This window comes from Triticum aestivum, chromosome 1D, assembly GCF_018294505.1.
Source record: "Triticum aestivum cultivar Chinese Spring chromosome 1D, IWGSC CS RefSeq v2.1, whole genome shotgun sequence".
NCBI classification, from domain to species: Eukaryota; Viridiplantae; Streptophyta; class Magnoliopsida; order Poales; family Poaceae; genus Triticum; species Triticum aestivum.
In genome coordinates, this window is record NC_057796.1 from 57,115,401 (window position 1) to 57,133,494 (window position 18,094).

Consider the following 18,094-nt stretch of genomic DNA (forward strand, 5'->3'; position numbering starts at 1 on the left):
TTTTTTGAATTTTTTGCTAAACAGGTGCATCTGAGCCCGGGCTCTGCCTTGAATTATCGGTGGGAGAGGATCTTATTTGGCTATGTGCATCTTAGTTATGCAGAGGCCGCGTGTAATGCTTAAATCTTTTAAGTAATAAAGCGCCCCTTTTAGAAAAAAAATGTAAGTATTGTTCTTGTGTGAAAAAATGGCTAAATATCAAAGTGCAAAGTAAAGAGTGGCAAATGATCAATTACAATATAAGGAGTGGCAAATTATCAAAGTGCACAATAAGTGATGGCTAAAAGTCAAAAACCCCGTCTTATTGCTCCCAGCAGCATTCGCCCACACCCCACCCCTCTATTTCAACCCGGGATGGCCCTGCCTCACTCTTTTTCTATCCAATTCTATTAAGCCAACTCAGCCCGTAATTAATCTTTGCCTGTAATTACTCGTACGTGTAGCATTGCTCCTCTGGCGCCCATCAAGATACGTGAGCGGTTCTGATGCTTGTCAGACATTTCCAGGCTTCGTGCCTTAAAATCATCATCATGCCTAATACGCCTCTCTTGTCCCCCGCAAAAAATTTAAAAAATACACCTGTCTTATTGCTCTCAGCAGCATTGGCATTTGGCAGTCCCGTACCACAGAACCAACACTCCACAATGTCCAACGGCACCATGAGCCAACTGACGCCGGCGCCCGATGCGTGGAACTTCGCGCCGGACGAGGCCCTCCTCGGCCTGTCGGCGCTGTCGGTGCGCTCCGTGCTGGGCAGCATCAAGGCCGGGATGGACCCGAGCAGCGACCGCCCGGTGATCCCGCTCGGGCACGGCGACCCTTCGGCCTTCCCGTGCTTCCGCACCGCGCCGGAGGCCGTGGAAGCCGTCTCCGCCGCGCTCCACTCGGGGAAGCACAACTCCTACCCCACCGGCGTCGGCCTGGAGCCGGCGCGGCGCTCCATCGCGCGTCACCTGTCCCTCGACCTGCCCTACGAGCTCTCCCCCGACGACGTCTACCTCACGAGCGGCTGCTCCCAGGCGATCGAGATCGTCTGCTCCGTGCTCGCCGGCCGTCCCGGCGCCCACAACATCCTGCTCCCGCGGCCCGGGTACCTCTTCTACGAGGCGCGCGCCGCGTTCAACGGCATGGAGGTCCGCTACTTCGATCTCCTTCCGGACAGCGACTGGGAGGCGGACCTCGGCGCCGTGGAGGCCCTCGCCGACCGGAACACCGTCGCCATGGTCCTCGTCAACCCCGGCAACCCCTGCGGCAACGTCTACAGCTACGACCATCTCGCCAAGGCAAGCCATGACATCCAATCGCCATCCTTCTCCTTCCCGCCTCGACCGACGATCTTCAGCTTGACCAACTGTTGCAGGTCGCCGAGACGGCGACGAAGCTTGGCATCTTCGTCATCGCTGACGAAGTGTACGCGCACCTGACGTTCGGGAAGAACCCGTTCGTCCCGATGGGCGTGTTTGGCTCCGTGGCTCCGGTGCTCACCCTGGGATCCGTCTCCAAGAGATGGGTGGTGCCTGGATGGCGGCTTGGATGGATCGTCACCAATGATCCTAATGGCGTATTTCGCAGGACCAAGGTTCTTTTCTTCGACTTCTTACATTATTAGGATGTTTTTTTTTTGTCTGATATAAAATCACAGCCATTAGAAAGAAAAAGAAGAAAGGATCAAATTAGTGTCACATGGCAGACAGACATACGATAGGACAAACTGTTGGTCAAATTTTTGGCTTGTTCAGTCAAAATATACATATATTCTGAAAGGAGGGAGCAGTGATATATAAGTACAATAAGCATCGCACATGTCCAAAAATGGTGGCGGCTCACTCACAAGTCACAGTTCAGTCAGCTTTCATCTTCTTTTTTCTATGCAACAACTCAAACATAGCACGTTGCTTCAACTCTTTTGTGTTGCGTGAAACCTGAACCTTACAAAGTGAGGTCATGTCATTTTCTTCTTGTTTTTATTAATTGCAGCTTGTGGAAAGCATTAAGAGTTACCTTGACATCTCCTGTGATCCTGCGACATTTGTTCAGGTAACTGACCCTTACAAATTTCTTCAGAGATAACATTTCATATTCTGGAGACATAATAAAAGCCACCATACAAAAAATAATCAGAAATTGAACACGTGAATGAATAAAAAATAAAATGACATTTTGGCTTTTGATCTTGACGCATTTTTGTTCCCCAGGGAGCAATCCCAGAACTCCTGGCGAACACAAAACAAGAATTCTTCGACAAGACCGTGGAGATCCTGAGACAAACCGCGGATATATGCTGGGAGAAGCTCAAGGGCATCAGTGGCATCACTTGCCCAAGCAAACCGGAGGGCTCCATGTTTGTAATGGTTAGTGCTTCAGGCCAAGTTGCAAGACATCATGCGGAATGATTTGCTGATGATGTATGAGAATTTTTACTGCATTTCTGCAGGTGAAACTGGATTTGTCCTGCCTTCAGGACATCAAAGATGACATGGACTTCTGCTGCAAGCTGGCAAAAGAGGAGTCAGTGGTTGTTTTGCCAGGTACAGTACAGTTTGAATCTAACAAGTCGGATACAAGATTTTATTTTCTTTCTCTCTTCGGCGATCAGAATTGCCTTCTGTTGGCATTTTATTCTAGCATTAACAAGTCGGTTTGTCCAGGATGTGCTGTGGGATACAAGAATTGGGTCCGGATCACGTTCGCAATCGGACCGTCTTCTCTGGAAGACGGCCTTGACAGGCTCAAGTCCTTCTGCTCGCGGCACAGCGAGACTAAGAAGTGATACTGTGAGCTCACAAGTTCCCTGCATCATGAGGCACCTGCTTTCCTACAAATAACCACTATGTATGTGCAAAGTTCAGTAGTTCAGCAGGATCTACCTGAAGGATTCAACACACTCATGAGAGATGATGTATTTGATGCAATATTTATGACTTCTTTGTCTAGCCAACATATGAACTGTTACAATTCTTGTTGCAACACCAAGTATGTGTAGGTGACAATTGTAGGGAATCTATAGTGTGCAACACAATTATACTATTGAATAAAAGTGGGACTTGATGTTAACTTGTGTTCTTTCTTTCAGAAGAGGATAGGATCGAGAGCTAAACCTTAGGTGCCGGAGTTTCGCTTGTTAATGTTTCTTTGTCCATGTTATTGCTCGTTTTCTCGTATACGGATGTTTTTGTGTCATCGAAAGACAGGGAATCCCTGATGAGCGTTGAAGTACCGCTGTTTTCCTTTCCTCCACGGCATTGCACAGAATAAAAGGTTCACGGTAGTATTCTTGTTCTAGTATGGCAGTTGTATCCCATATAATCGGTACTGGAGAGTTACGGTATTTTGGTCACCGGAATCGACGTCTTTGAATTGCGATGTTTGTTGTCTGGCCTTTAGTGTGTATAGAGAGTGGTGGCGATGATTGTGGTGGTCAAGTGTGGCATGGTCAGATGTCCTCTAATTTTGAATTTCTTCTTGTTGTTGTTTCTCCTAGTTTCTTCCCTCGCGGTATAGTGTCGAAGCAAATGATTTGTTAACTTGGTTCGCGATGGAATATTCAAAAAGTGAAGCTCAAGACGATGAATTCAAAGCACCTTGATGTAACTTTTACTTTGATTACGTGCCTTTGTCGCTTTTTTTTGTGATAGTTTGTTCGATGATATATTTGCTTACTTGATCAACCAAAGTCGGATTGTCTGCTAAAATGTGTTTGCTCTTTCTTTGTAAAATAAATAACTAAGTAATTAAACAATTCCCCATACAAAACTACACCATGCAAAACTTGCAACAAATCCTATAGATCAATCAGGAGTATAATATAACCTCTTCTTTTCTAAGGAAAAATATATGAATTGTGTTCTTTTTTGTGTGGTAAGAGTTGATCTTTCTTACAATACTCTCTACTTCTAGAGGGGGAGGGAGCAGTATATATCTAATCTTACCACTGATATATTGAGAGGAGTAGTTTAGGCTTTCCTGAATTTCATTGTACATGTTTTCGTTTGTAAATGCTTGATAAGCTAAAAATTTAGCCCATATCACCCGATAGAAGGAAAGACGTCACTCTGCCTCTTGGAAAATTCTATTTGACTCATTTTGCGTCAAATAGGTTTTTTTTAGACAACCTAACGAAGTTTTTCTTAATCCGTCATAATGTTTACAGGGACGAAAGTAAGGTCTCCAGGCAGTTCTAACCAAACATGGCGGCCACCCTGGAGAGATAAAGCATACTTAGCTAAGTTGTGAGCTTCGAAGTTCGAGCTCCTAAATTCATGGCTAAAATTACAAAAATCAAAATCCAAGGAGTGTCGTATTATCTCCTGTATAATCGCTCCATAAACGGATGACGTCCCCTTCTTCAAATCTTCCACCACTACCTTGCAGTCCGAGGCCACATGTATCCTCCTTTCATAGAGATCATCTGAGAGATCTAGTGCTTCTCTGATTGCAATCGCCTCCAAAGTCTGTGGTTCTGCAATAAAATTGAGGACCATTACAGAAGCTCCCAAGAATGTCCCATCCGCACTACGGCATACTGCCCCAACAGCACCACACTTAGCTCGTCTCGACACCGCAGCATCAACATTAACCTTAACACATCCCGCTACCGGTGTTTGCCACTGGTTCAGTCTTGGGATGGCCGCAGGACTCGCTTTTGGCAGTTTTGCATTGATTGCACTAACTTCGGCCAGATAGCTCGTGATGAAACCATTTATGGCATGCGGTGATTGATATATATCTTCATAAATCGCTTTTCTCCTTGCTGTCCAAATCGCCCACATGGTAACAATCAGCCGTACAAAGGACTCCTTATCAAGAAGGTCATGAAGGGCAAAAGGCCACTCCCTCGATCCTTCCTCATGTCTTTCCATCAGATGATAAATCAGATCATCAGGCGCCAAAGACCATATGCTAGCCGACATCGGGCAGATAAACAAGGCATGTTTCCACGTATCCATCGCTCCACACAAGTGACAACTGTCCTCAGGCGACATGTTGTGGTGTTTTAATAACTCTCCTGTTGGCATGGATCGTCTGGCGAGACGCCACACAAACATATTTAGCTTCGAGGGAACCTCAATGTGGCAAATTTTACTCCAGTGATCACTCTCAGCCTGCGCACTTGATGATCCCCCCTGTTCACTAAGCCAAGCTTTCGGGCCATGCTTTGTACGCAGGATCATACGATAAGCAGAACGTACACTGAATCCACCTCTAGCTTCCTCATGCCATGCCCAGAAGTCGTCTATCCTCCTTGTACATATGGGTATCTTCAATATTTCTGCTGCATCAAACTGAGTGAAAGTCGCCCTTACGAGATCCACGTTCCAAGATGAGCTTGTAGCATCAATTAGTTGAGCCACCATCTGAGGCGGATTTGGGACCAGAGAGGTAATGGGTCTCTTAAAACTGTCCCGGGGGATCCAGTTTTGGCTCCAAATATTTGTGGTTTCACCGTCCCCGATTCTTCTGATTATTCCTTGCGCAAGGATGTCGCCCATCAAGGATCGCCCGCCAAATCTGGGAAGGATGTGCTCCCAGCTCCGCCTCTAAAAGTGAGCAGTTTGGGTAGTAGACCGCTTTCAGAAACCTTCCACTCAATGATGACCCATCCGTCAACAGTCTCCAAGCCTGGCGAGCAAGCAACGCGAGGTTGAAAATTTCCGAGTTGCGAAAACCTAGACCGCCAAGCTGTTTTGGTCGAGTCAATATATCCCACGCCACCCAGCTAGGCTTCCGCTTCCCCTGCTTGCTTCCCCACCAAAATTGTCGTATGATGGAAGTGATACTTTCACAAAGTCCTCTTGGCAATCTGAAATATGACATAGAAAAGACCGGAATTGCTTGGGCCACTGATTTGATCAACACTTCTTTACCTGCCGATGACAAGAGCTTCTCCATCCAGCCTTTAATTTTCTCCCAAACACGATCGCGCAAATATCTGAATGTACCATTCTTTGAGTGACCCACATATGTAGGCATACCTAGATATCGTTCATTCAGTGATTCATTGTGTACATGTAGAGTGTTTTTGGCCGCTTCTCTCACAGCCTCCGGACACCCCTTACTGAAAAATATCGATGACTTTTCATTATTTATCCGCTGCCCAGATGCACCACAATAAGTATCAAGTAGGTTTGACACCACACCGGATCCCTCTACATTCGCCTTGAAAAGCAACAGGCTGTCATCTGCAAACAGAAGGTGGTTAACGACTGGCGCCGTCGGGGCCACCTGGATACCCGCAAACGATGACTGAGTGCTGGATTTGAGGAGGCACGAAAGGCCCTCTGCTGCAATCAAGAATAAGTAGGGGGAGATTAGGTCTCCCTGCCGAATACCTCTAGTTGGTCTGAATGGATCAAGTTTCTCACCATTGAAGAGCACCGAGAAAGACACTGATGACACCATGCCCATCACAATGTTAATCCACCCTTCTCCCATAATAGGCCAGCCCTTTTCGCCTGGTTATCTTTCCTTCTCTTCTTCCCTCGTGTGTTGACTCTTTGTGTTTTTTTACTCTTTTTTATTTTTAGTTTTTTCTGTTTCTTTTTTATTTATTTCTTTCATCCGTTTTCCCGAGTCGTGTATAGCTGAAAATCCTATTCGCCGCTCGCTGCAGCGAACTGTCGAGCGATCGCACAGAGCAGCACAGCGAGCGACAGACATGGGCCGGCCCACTGCGTGGGAACCTTCTAGAAGGTTCCCTAAACCGGGTTTTTTCATGTATCTTTTTTTCTGGTTCTTTTTCGGCTTTCTATTATTTTTTATTTCTCTTTTGTTTTCGTTTCTGTTTCTTTTTCATTTTTTCATTTTTTGTTTTTTGTTTCATTTTCTTTTTCAAGTTTATTTTTCTTTTTGAGGACATGTTCGCAGTTTTACAAAACATTTAGGATTCTCTTTTTTATTTCTTTTTCTTTTCTTCTCTTTTTTTAAAAATATCAAAAAATTTAAATTTTCTTCGTGTTTCCAAAAAATGTTCTCAAAATTTAAAAATTGCTCTCGTTACACAAAAAAGTTAAACTTTCGAAATTCAGAAAATGTACCGGATTTCAATTTTTTTCCACATATTCAAAAATGTTCGTGCTTTAAAAAAAATCGCGCTTCCAAATTTGTTCAGGATTTTTCAAAATTGTTCACCGTTTCAAAATTCGTTCGCAAGTTTCAAAAAATATTCGTCCTTCACAAAATAGTTCGCGCTTCCAAATTTGTTCTCAAGATTCCAAAATCTTTCGTGCTTTAAAAAATTGTGTAGAAATTCCAAAAATGTTCATGTTTTCGAAAAATGTTTGGGTAATTCAAAATTTGTTCACTTTCATAAATTTGTTCACATATTCAAAAAATGTTCATGTTTGAAAATTTGGTCATAAATTCAAAAAATTGTCCGCATGTTTAATTATTATTTTTCACTAATTCAAAAAATATGAGTCCCTTAGTAATGTTTGCGTTTCAAAAAGAGTTTCTTTTTTAAAAATTATGCTTCAAATTATAAGTTTTAATGTGCAACGGGTTATAGTTCATATACTCCGGGTTGCCATTGTACTGACTAAATATTAGATAGTACAGTTGCTACTGACACGCTTCCCTGTCCTTAGGACTCGAGTTTGATCCCTCGCCCACATTTTTTTTGAGATTCCGAAAAATGTTCTATTTTAAAAAAATCACAAATTTGAAAGTGTTCATATTTTTTCAAATATTGTTCGCAATTTCAAATATTGTTCTTGCTTTCAATTTTGTTCCTTTTTTTATTCCCGAAAACTGTTTGTGCTTTTGAAAAATTGTTCCCATTATCAAATATTTGTTCTCAAAATTCTATAAATGTTTGGGTTTTCGGCAAATGTTCAGGAATTCAAAGACAAATCTGTCAAAAAAATGTTCACGTCTTTTGTTTTATTTGTTGAAACTTGAAAATATGTCTGAGTTGTGAAAAAAATTATGTTATTTGTGAAACATTGCTCATTTGTTAAAAAAAATCACAATTTCAAAGCAAAGTTTGAAAAAATTCAAAAAACTGTCCTGATTCTTCGGTGGTATTATTTCTTATACGAGCACGCTTCACATTTAGCACCAACATTTGCTAGGTCTACTGGTTTGCTCGTCTCCTACGCAACATGGAGGACCAGAGTTCGAATCCTAGCAGGACGGGCAGGTTTTTTTTCAACATTAACATCGCAGCGCTACTGTACAAGTAAGGCGTGCTCGCTACAGAGCCCACTATTGGGCCGGCCCAGTCGGCGGTTTCTTGCGTGCGTTGCGTGGCTGCTTCATGCGGAATCCTAGCAGGACAGCAGGTTTTTTTTCAACATTAACATCACAGCGCTACTGTACAAGTAAGGCGTGCTCGCTACAGAGCCCACTATTGGGCCGGCCCAGTCGGCGGTTTCTTGCGTGCGTTGCGTGGCTGCTTCATGCGGAATCCTAGCAGGACAGCAGGTTTTTTTTCAACATTAACATCACAGCGCTACTGTACAAGTAAGGCGTGCTCGCTACAGAGCCCACTATTGGGCCGGCCCAGTCGGCGGTTTCTTGCGTGCGTTGCGTGGCTGCTTCATGCGGAATGCGTCCAATAGGAGCTCTCGGCCCACTCGGCTATATACGGGAACTCCTAGGGCTGCACATGCGTACGGACAAAACTTATCACGTATGAGGGTTACCTCGCGCCGCCGCCGCCATCTTCAAGACCTCTATATTGGCTGCTTCACGCGGAATGCGTCCAATAGGAGCTCTCGGCCCGCTCGGCTACATACGGGAACTCCTAGGGCTGCACGTACGGACAAAACTAATCACGTATGAGGGTTACCTCGCGCCGCCGTCGTAGCCGCCATCTTCAAGACCTCTATATTGTTCGTCAACATTTAATGATTATCATAGTTTTGTGAGAATACATTTCTTCTCGTTCTTTTGTCAATACCATGTGGTAGAGAGCTTTTTGTCCTCGCAGATACGATTATTCGGATTTGGTGAGTTTATTTCATTGTGTCGTGTTTATTTTGTTTGTCGGATTCTTTTTCGAGGTGAAATCTTTCATCGACACCACCATGAAGATATTGTGATTCGACGGCCTGCACTTCTAGGGGATCATCCCCGGCCCAAGTACGTTCATCGGTCAAGGCTTTTCATCTTTTTGAATGGGCGACTCAGGGCGCTTCCAAAAATCAATATTGGTAATGTTCATCCGGGTGAAAGAGTGACAACATCATTGCTCCAGTCCAATTGCTGCATCTTTACTGGAGTCTTTGAAGTATTTCTTCGAGCAAGATTGATACCGCGGAGAAGGTGTTTTCAAGAGATTTCATTGTAATTCTTAGCCATACGGGTTACTTTGTATTTTCTTGGATCTTAGGCACAAATCAGTGTACCTGTAATTGTTATGAGTATGAATAAGTTTTTTTTAAACTACCAGCAACTGCTGGCTTTTATATTATGAGACAGGGAGCAATATTTACAAGGCCGTAGACACGGTCTGAAGGAGGAAAATCATAGAAAGGAAAACAGGCCCTAGGGGGCTAACATTTGGTAGGGCTATCTCTCACGTTGGATCCCCAAAAGGGTGTTGCATGCATCTTGCTCCCGCCAGTCTCCATGATTCCAGGGATTTCCGAACTGCGTGGAGGACGGCCGAGGGCGCGGCCATCTTCTTGTGAAACACTTTGCTGTTTCGTTCCAGCCAAAGCTCCCAGGAGATGAGTATGGTGAGAGACCTGACTCCTTTCTTGTGCTCAGAAGAAGTGGCATTAAGGATATGTGACCAGTATGTCTCCGAGTGGTTGCCATCCGGCCAAGTGCTCGGGTCGAGGGCGGCGCAACCGTACCAGTCGGCTGCAGTGCCCCAGATCCTCCGCGCCTCCAGGCAGTGCCATAGCAGGTGAAATGAGGTTTCTAGGTTGCAAACACATAGCGGGCAGAAATAATCGTTCGGCAATCCTCGTCTTTGTAGTCTGTCAGCACACCATACTTGATCCAACATCAGCAGCCAGATGAAGAACTTGCAGCGTGGCGGAGCCCAGGCTTTCTAGAACATATTAGCGTAGTCAGGTTCGATCCTGTCGACGAATTGTAGCCTGTATGCTGCCGCTGCGCTGTAGATGCCGGAGGGCGATGTCTTCCAGGTGATGCTGTCCAGCACATCCAGCTGTAGCATGATTCCATCCTCGCTAATCAAGTTCCATAGCGTTCTGAATTCAGAAATGTTGTCATCAGGGAGGGGTGGCCGAGGAATGTCCTGAATCCACTTGTGGCCTTGCAGCGCCTCCTTCACAGTGCATTTCTTGCATCTGGAGCGTGCGAAGAGCGAAGGTGCAATCGTCTTTGGCGACATCGGCCCCAGCCAGGTGGACTCCCAGAAAAGGGCACGCTCACCATTGCCAATTGTCACACTCGTTGCAGCAGCAAAGAGCTCACGGTCTTGATCATCACATGGCAAGGGAGAGCCAGCCCATGGTCGGGCGACTTCATCCAGGATTGCTAAAGCCACCTAAGCCGCAGGCCCTTGCGAATTTTGCACTGTCTAAAACACCTAAACCACCAAGCTCCATCTGGGAGCAGACTGTATGCCAGTTAACCTTGCATTTGCCACCGGACAGCCTCTCCTTTTGAGCCCAAAGGAAGCGCCGGCATATCTTGTCAATGTCCTTCAGTATTCCGGTGGAGGCCTGAATGGCTGTGAGCGCGAAGATCGGACTAGCTGAAAGCATAGAGCGGACAAGTGTTCGTCGGCATTAGCCGCCCCTTCCATCCTGCTAGCTTTGCCTTGATGCGATTGAGGATGAACTGGAGATGCACTTTCCATAGTCTTCACACAGAGAGTGGCAAGCCCAAGTAGGTGACTGGGAAACCCATGCGTCGGTCGAGAAAGCCTTGAAGAATGTTGTCTAGGTCCAAGGCTTGGCATTGGATAGGCACAACCGTGGATTTTGATGGGTTTACACGCAACCCCGTGGCCTCCCCAAACCGCTCCAAGATCGCAAGTAGGCAGGAAACCTACTCATTGCATGGGTTGGAAAAAATGATGGCGTCGTCCGCATATAGACTAACACGCAGCTTGATGTCACGTCCGGGTAGCGGTGCTAGGTACCCCAAGGCAGCAGCACGGTCTAGAACTCACTGCAATTTGTCAATCGCAAGGATGAAGGGGAAAGGGGACATCGGATCGCCTTGTCGAAGCCCTCGGTGATGGTCAATTAGCTCGCCCTCAATGCCATTAAGGAGCATTGCAGAGGAGGACGATCGTAGCGGCAGAGAGATCCAATCGCGCCAACGTACAGAGAAGCCTAGTTTCTGTAGTAACTCAAGCAGGTATTCCCAGGAGATTGTGTCGAAAGCCTTGGCTATATCCATCTTGAAGAGCAGGGCAGGCTTATTTCTACGGTGCAGGCTTCGCGCAGCAGTTTTGACGAACAAAAAGCTATCGTGGATGCATCTAGTCTTCAGGAAAGCGCTCTGCGTTGGAGAGATCAGATTGCCTAGCTTGGGAGAGAGGCGCGGTGATAGGATTTTTGCAATGAGCTTTGCAAAGGAATACATAAGGCTGATCGGCCGGAAGTGCCCGACATCAGTTGGGTCAGCGGTTTTAGGGAGGAGCACCACTGTGGCTCCATTGAGGCATTGGAAGCTAGCACCACCATTCAAATCATAGAATTGGTGCAGAGCCCATAGCAGGTCGGGTTTTATGATATGCCAGCATCGTCTGTAGAAGATTTCGGAGAAGCCATCCGGGCCAGGGGTGCGATCAGGGGGCGAGAGCTTGATGGCATTCCAAACTTCAATTCCGAGAAGGGTAAGTCTAAGCCAAATGTGTTGCGGTAGATGAATTTCTTCCCAGTTTATGGTGCACGCGCGACGTTGCTGTTTGCCCAGTAGCTTGGTGAAATGTTCCTGGATCACCTCCTCCTTCTCAATGTGGCTTGTAGCAGCTACGCCGTTCTTGTTCAGGGAAATAATGAAGTTTTTTTTCTTTTCCTAGCGATTATTTTGGCGTGGAAAAAGTTCGTACTAGCATCCCCAGCCCTCAGCCAATTGATCATGGAGCACTGCTTCTTTCTAGCCCTTTTTGTCGCTGCCAGGCCCAGTATGCGCAGCTTCAGTCTCTTTCTGAAAACTAGTTCAGCAGTCGTAAGCACTCTTTTCTCCTGGGCGGTGTCGAGGCACAGAACGAGCTCCTAGGCCATGTGGAACTGCAGCTTGGCATTGGAGAACAAGCCTCTACTCCATTATTTCAGAGCCTTTGCGGTGCGCTGCAGTTTTGTGTGCAAAACCTTGATAGCATAGCTCGAGGGGACTAGCATGGACCAGGCTGCTAGGACTATTTCTTGAAAGCCAGGGAACTTTGGCCAAAAAGCTTCAAATCTAAACTTGGGCTTGCTAGACGGAGGTTTAGCGCTTGCAAGGACCAGAGGGCTGTGATCCGAGACTGATGTAGAGGCTGCATGCAGTAGCATTGAAGGGAACAGAGCATCCCAAGCTGGGTTGCAGAAGACGCGATCGAGGGCAATGAGAGTGGGGGGCTGCTGCTCATTGCTCCAGGTGAATTGTCTGTTTTTGCATCTAATCTCAAGCATTTCAACAAGTTGATGGCATTGCCGAATTTTCCCATAAGTCTGTGGTTGAGGTTTAGGTTGTTTTTGTCCCTAGCTTTGTAGATCTGTTGAAATCGTCGAGCACGGTCCAAGGGTGGCCCAGGGGTGGGCAGAGCTACACATCTCAGCCCAAAAAACTATCTTTGAGACTATCATCTACGGGTCCATAGACCGTGGTCAGGCAGAAGTGTGAACCAGAAGTCAGCAGCTTAATGTTAGCGGTCAGGTTGAACTGAAGTGGCACTAGGTTAGAGGTGTGCACCAGGCTACTATTCCAGAACAAACTAATTCCTCCCCTAGTGCCTGATGCAGGTATGTGGAAGGCCTGATCAAGGATGGAGCCACCTATATCCCTAGCCATGGAAGAGTCCCATGCACTGATCTTGGTCTCCTGCAAACATACAATTGCGGGTTTCCAGACAGCAATTGCTTCATGGACAGCAAAACGTTTAGCCGACATGTCGAGGCCTCTAACGTTCCAGGACACAATATTGCAGTGGTTGTCATACATAAGGAACCAAATTTACCAGCAGAGTAAAGAAACTACTACGAATAACACGAGCTACACCATCCTTACTAGCAAGCCACACAACCAACAACCACCACCAGTAGCACTCTACGGCCGTCAGCAGACTACAACTCCTACCCCTCTGATACGTCTCCAACGCATCTATAATTTATTAAGTATTCATGCCATGTTTACAACAATTTTATATGGTTTTAGTATGATTTGCATGGAACTAACCCGGACTGACGTTGTTTTCAGCAGAACTACCGTGGTGTTGTTTTTTGTACAGAAATGAAAGTTCTTCAAATGAGCTGAAACTTTTTGACGATTTTTTTGGAACAAAAGAGACCCCCCGAGCTTCATGGTAGGGCTAGAAGAGACACTAGGAGGGCACAACCCACCAGGGCGCGCCTGGCTCGCCCCGGTGGGTTGTGCTCACCTCGAGGCCCATATTCGCGTGAAACCGATGCCAAAAAATCCTATAAATAGAGAAACCATCAGAAATAAACCTAGATCAGAAGTTCCGCCACCGCAAGGCTCTATAGCCACGAGAAACCAATCTAGACCCTTTTCGGCACCCTGCCAGAGGGGGGAATCATCACCGGTGGCCATCTTCATCATCCCGGCGACCACCACGATGAGGAGGGAGTAGTCCACCCTCGGGGCTGAGGGTTTATACCAGTAGCTATGTGTTTAATCTCTCTCTCTCGTGTTCTTGAGATGTCACGATCTTGATGTATCGCGGGCTTTGTTAATATAGTCGAATCATATGGTGTTTTCCCCTCTCTATCTTGTTGTGATGAATTCAGTTTTCCCTTTGAGATTTCGTTGTTATCGGATTGAATACTTTTATGGATTTGAGAACACTTGATATATGTCTTGCAATTGAATACTCGTGGTGAAAATGGGGTATCATATTGATTCACCTGATATATGTTTTGGCACTCAACTCGCGGATTCCCGAGGTGACATTGGGGTAATCTATGCATAGGGGTTGATGCACGTTCTTGTCTTTGTTTCTCCGGTAGAAATCTTGGGGCACTCTTTGAAGTTCTTTGTGTTGGATTGAGTATTATGAATATGAATTTGCTTTGGTGTTATTTTAGTACGAACTCTAGGATAGATCGAACGGAAAGAATAGCTTTGTGTTATTTTAGTACGAACTGTTGAATAGATCGAACGGAAAGAATAGTTTGAGGTGGTTTCGTGCCCTACAATCAATTTATTCTTATGTTCTCCGCTAGATAGGAAGTTTGGAGTGATTCTTCATCGCACTTTGAGGGATGGTTATATGTTCCAATTATATTAGCACTGTTGAGAGATTGCACTAGCGAAAGTACGGGCCCTAGGCCTCATTTTCAAGCATTGCAATACCGTTTTTGTGACCGTTTACTATTTGCTACCTTGCTGTTTTTATTTTTTTCAGATTATAAAAATATATTTCTACCATCCATATTACACTTTTATCACCATCTCTTCGCCGAACTAGTGCACCTTTACAATTTGCCATTGTATTTGGTGTGTTGGGGACACAAGAGATTTCTTGTATTTGGTTGCAGGGTCATTTGAGAGAGACTATCTTCATCCTACGCCTCCCACGGATTGATAAACCTTAGGTCATCCACTTGAGGGGAAATTGCTACTGTCCTACAAAACTCTGCGCTTGGAGGCCCAACACGTGTCTACAAGAATAAAGTTGCGAGTAGACATCAAGCTCTTTTCTGGCGCCGTTGCCGGGGAGGTTAGGAAAGCGGCACTCACAACCCGTCAACAAAGCTCTTTTCTGGCGTCGTTATCGGGGAGGTGAGTGCTTGAAGGTATATCTTTAGATCTTGCAATTGAATCTTTTAGTTTCTTGTTTTATCACTAGTTTGGTTTATAAAAGAAAACTACATAAAAATGGAATTGAGGTTGCATCATATTGTTCATCTTTATAATGTCTTTCATGAAAATGATGGAATGGAAAATTGTGCTCAATTGATAGAAGAAGAATGCAATAGAATGTTTGGCATAAATGATGAGCATGATTGCAATGTTGTTACTATGAATTCTTTGAATATCCATGATGCTAGTGATATGCAAAGCCATAAGCTTGGGGATGCTATGTTTGATGAAGATGATATTTTTAGTCCCCCAAGATTTGATGTGCAAATTTGTTATAATGATTGCATGCCTCCTATCTATGATGATTATAATGATGAAAGTGGATTTGGAGAGGTCATGACTTTATTTATTGATGAATCCACCATTTTGGATGAGGCTTCAATTGACTATGATAAAAAAGTTGCCATCTATGATGATTACGGTGATGACACGTATGCTATAAAGAATAATGCTAACCATGAAACTTGTCATCATGATTTTAATTTTCAATCCCATGATAGTTATTTGGTTGAATTTTCTCCCACTACTATTGATGAGAATAAATTTGCTTATGTGGAGAGTAACAAAATTTCTATGCTTATGTATCATGAAAACAATGCTTTATGTGATAGTTATATTGTTGAATTCATTCATGATGCTACTGAAAATTATTATGAGAGAGGAACATATGCTTCTACATATTTCAATAATATTAAGTTTCCTCTCTTTATGTTGAAAGTTTTGAGGTTGCACTTGTTTTGCCTTCCTATGCTAGTTGATTCTTGTTCCCATAAGTTGTTTGCTCGTAAAATCCCTATGCATAGGAAGTGGTTTAGGCTTAAATGTGCTTGCCATGTGTTTCATGATGCTCTCTTTACGCTTCAATCCTTATCTTTTATGCGAGCATCATTGAAATCATCATGCCTAGCTAAAAGCATTAAAGAAAAGCGCTTGTTGGGAGACAACCCAACAATTACCCCTACTATTTTTATGTGTTCACATGATTATGCTACTGTAGTAATAATGTTTTATTGCTTTTTTCAATAAAGTGCCAAGTAAAGCCTTTGGGATAGTGTGGATGATAGTTGACTTGAATCTGTGCAAAAACAGAAACTTTTGCGCTCGGGCCAGGATTTTTGAATATTCACTGGAACGTGATTGTGATCTGAATTTTTTACAGGTGATAGATATACAAATTCTCTACGTTTTCCTAATTTTTCAGAATTTTTGGAGTAGCAGAAGTATGGTCGGAGTATAGATTCTACAAATTGTTCTGTTTTTGACAGATTCTGTTTTCAATGCATAGTTTGCTTGTTTTCTAGTTTCTATGGTTTATATTGCTCTATATAAATTGTAGAAATGATACGTTACAGTAGGCATTGTATGGAAACAATTATGAATCTTGTCTTTGGCAGTACCAAAAGTGAGTGGTTTGCTCTTTATCCTACTAACCTATCTCACGAAGTTCCGTTAAGTTTTATGTGATTGAAGTTTTCAAGTTTTGGGTGAGATATCGATATAAGGAGAACAAGGAGTGACAAAACCCTAAGCTTGGGGATTCCCAAGGCACCCCCAAGGTAATATTAAAGGAAGATCCAAGAAACTAAGCTTGGGGATGCCTTCCGGGGCTATGTTTTCATTCATCACATGATATGTGTTTTACTTGGAGCATCAAATTTTTTTGTTAGGATTTGATTGATGTTATTTAGAATAATATGTTGCATCTATTACTTCAATAAAAATGTCAAGTATAGCCTTTGTCATGCTTATTTTGCAAGTCTACATGTTGTTGTTTGAAAACAAAAAGTTTATCGGTGTTGCAAAAATTCCCCAGAAAAGTAACAGTGCGATAAAATGTTGAAACTTTTTGCATAGTAAGATATGATAAATATTCTACAGTGTGGTAATTTTTCAGAATGTTTGGATTTAGGGAAGTATGATGAATATTGCATTCTTTACAGACTGTACTGTTTTGGCAGATTGCTGTTATGTTTGCATATGTTTGCTTGTTTAATGATTCTATTTGAGGATAGGAGTATTAAATATGCAGAGGCATTTAGTATGCAATGTTGAATAATAATTTTAGTGATTTTCTACATTAGAGAATGATAAGGTTTTTGCATTGGTTTATACTAACTTATCTCACGAGTTCTTCTTGAGTTTTGTGTGGATGAAGTTTTTAAGATTTAGGGAAACCGTGATATAAAAGGAATTAAGGAGACAAAAAATCTCAAGTTTGGGGATGTCCAAGGCATCCCAAGATATTATTTCAAGAAGTCTCAAGCATCTAATCTTGGGGATGCCCCGGTAGGCATCCCACCTTTGTTCATCAACAATTATCGGTTAGTATCGGTTAACCCTAAGTTTTTGCTTCTTCACATGAGTTGTGCTATCCTTGAAATGTCATTTTATTTTTATTTTGCTTGCCGTTTCAATAAAATATTTAGATCTGGAAGTTTTAAATAAGAGAGTCCTCACATAGCTATCTATTTACTTAACTACTCGCATGATCTTCACTTATATCTTTTTGGAGTAGGTTGTCACTTACTCTTGTGCTTCACTTATATCCTATGAGTAAATTGTTGAATAAATGGAATATCATGAATTTGAAATTCTATGTTCATATCATGCCCAGTGGTAGTTTCACATTGGGTTTATAAGTGAAATGTTTTGAAGCTTGACAATCAAAATATTGGTCATACAAGCAATTCATGAATGATTAGTAGAAGGAAGAGAACTTTCACATGCAAATACACTATCTTGGAAAAATTTTGTGATTGTGAGCCCCCATCAAAATATTATATGCCAAAATTGTTGACGTTGGACAAGGAAGACAACGTAATGATTTATGTTTGTTCATATTCACACAGAAGTTATATTGTCATAGATCCTTCAACATGTGGTGCTTGCCCCCCATCTTTGCGAGCCAAAAATTCCGCACCAAGTAGAGATACTACTTGTGCATCGAAAAACCCTTAAACCCAAATCTTATTTTCAAGGGTCCACCAAACCTACGTAAGGATTGAGTATGATCCTTCAAGTAAGTTGTCATCGGTGCAATAAAGGCAATAAAAATTGCTTCTAAAAGTGTTATATCATTTAGTATAAAAGAAAATTGAGCGTTGTACGAACTTGTGATGGCAAAGAATAAAAGTGACAG

The 18,094-nt window shown here is 43.6% G+C and overlaps 1 protein-coding gene across 1 annotated transcript; it reads left to right on the forward strand.

Annotated features, from left to right (window-relative positions):
* The first annotated feature begins 598 nt into the window (after positions 1–598).
* Positions 599–3,054, forward strand: LOC123165172 (nicotianamine aminotransferase 1). The gene is made up of 6 exons (XM_044582804.1): positions 599–1,283; positions 1,361–1,579; positions 1,978–2,037; positions 2,196–2,351; positions 2,435–2,528; positions 2,649–3,054. The coding sequence occupies exons 1-6, from the start codon at positions 645–647 to the stop codon at positions 2,768–2,770; spliced, it is 1,290 nt and encodes a 429-aa protein (XP_044438739.1). The 5' UTR covers positions 599–644; the 3' UTR covers positions 2,771–3,054.
* The last annotated feature ends 15,040 nt before the right edge of the window (positions 3,055–18,094 follow it).

Coding starts and splice junctions, on each gene's coding strand:
- LOC123165172 (XM_044582804.1), top strand. CDS start 645: ATGTCCAACGGCACCATGAGCCAACTGACGCCGGCGCCCGATGCGTGG. Junction 1,580..1,977: donor GCGTATTTCGCAGGACCAAG/GTTCTTTTCTTC, acceptor TATTAATTGCAG/CTTGTGGAAAGCATTAAGAG. Junction 2,529..2,648: donor GTCAGTGGTTGTTTTGCCAG/GTACAGTACAGT, acceptor CGGTTTGTCCAG/GATGTGCTGTGGGATACAAG.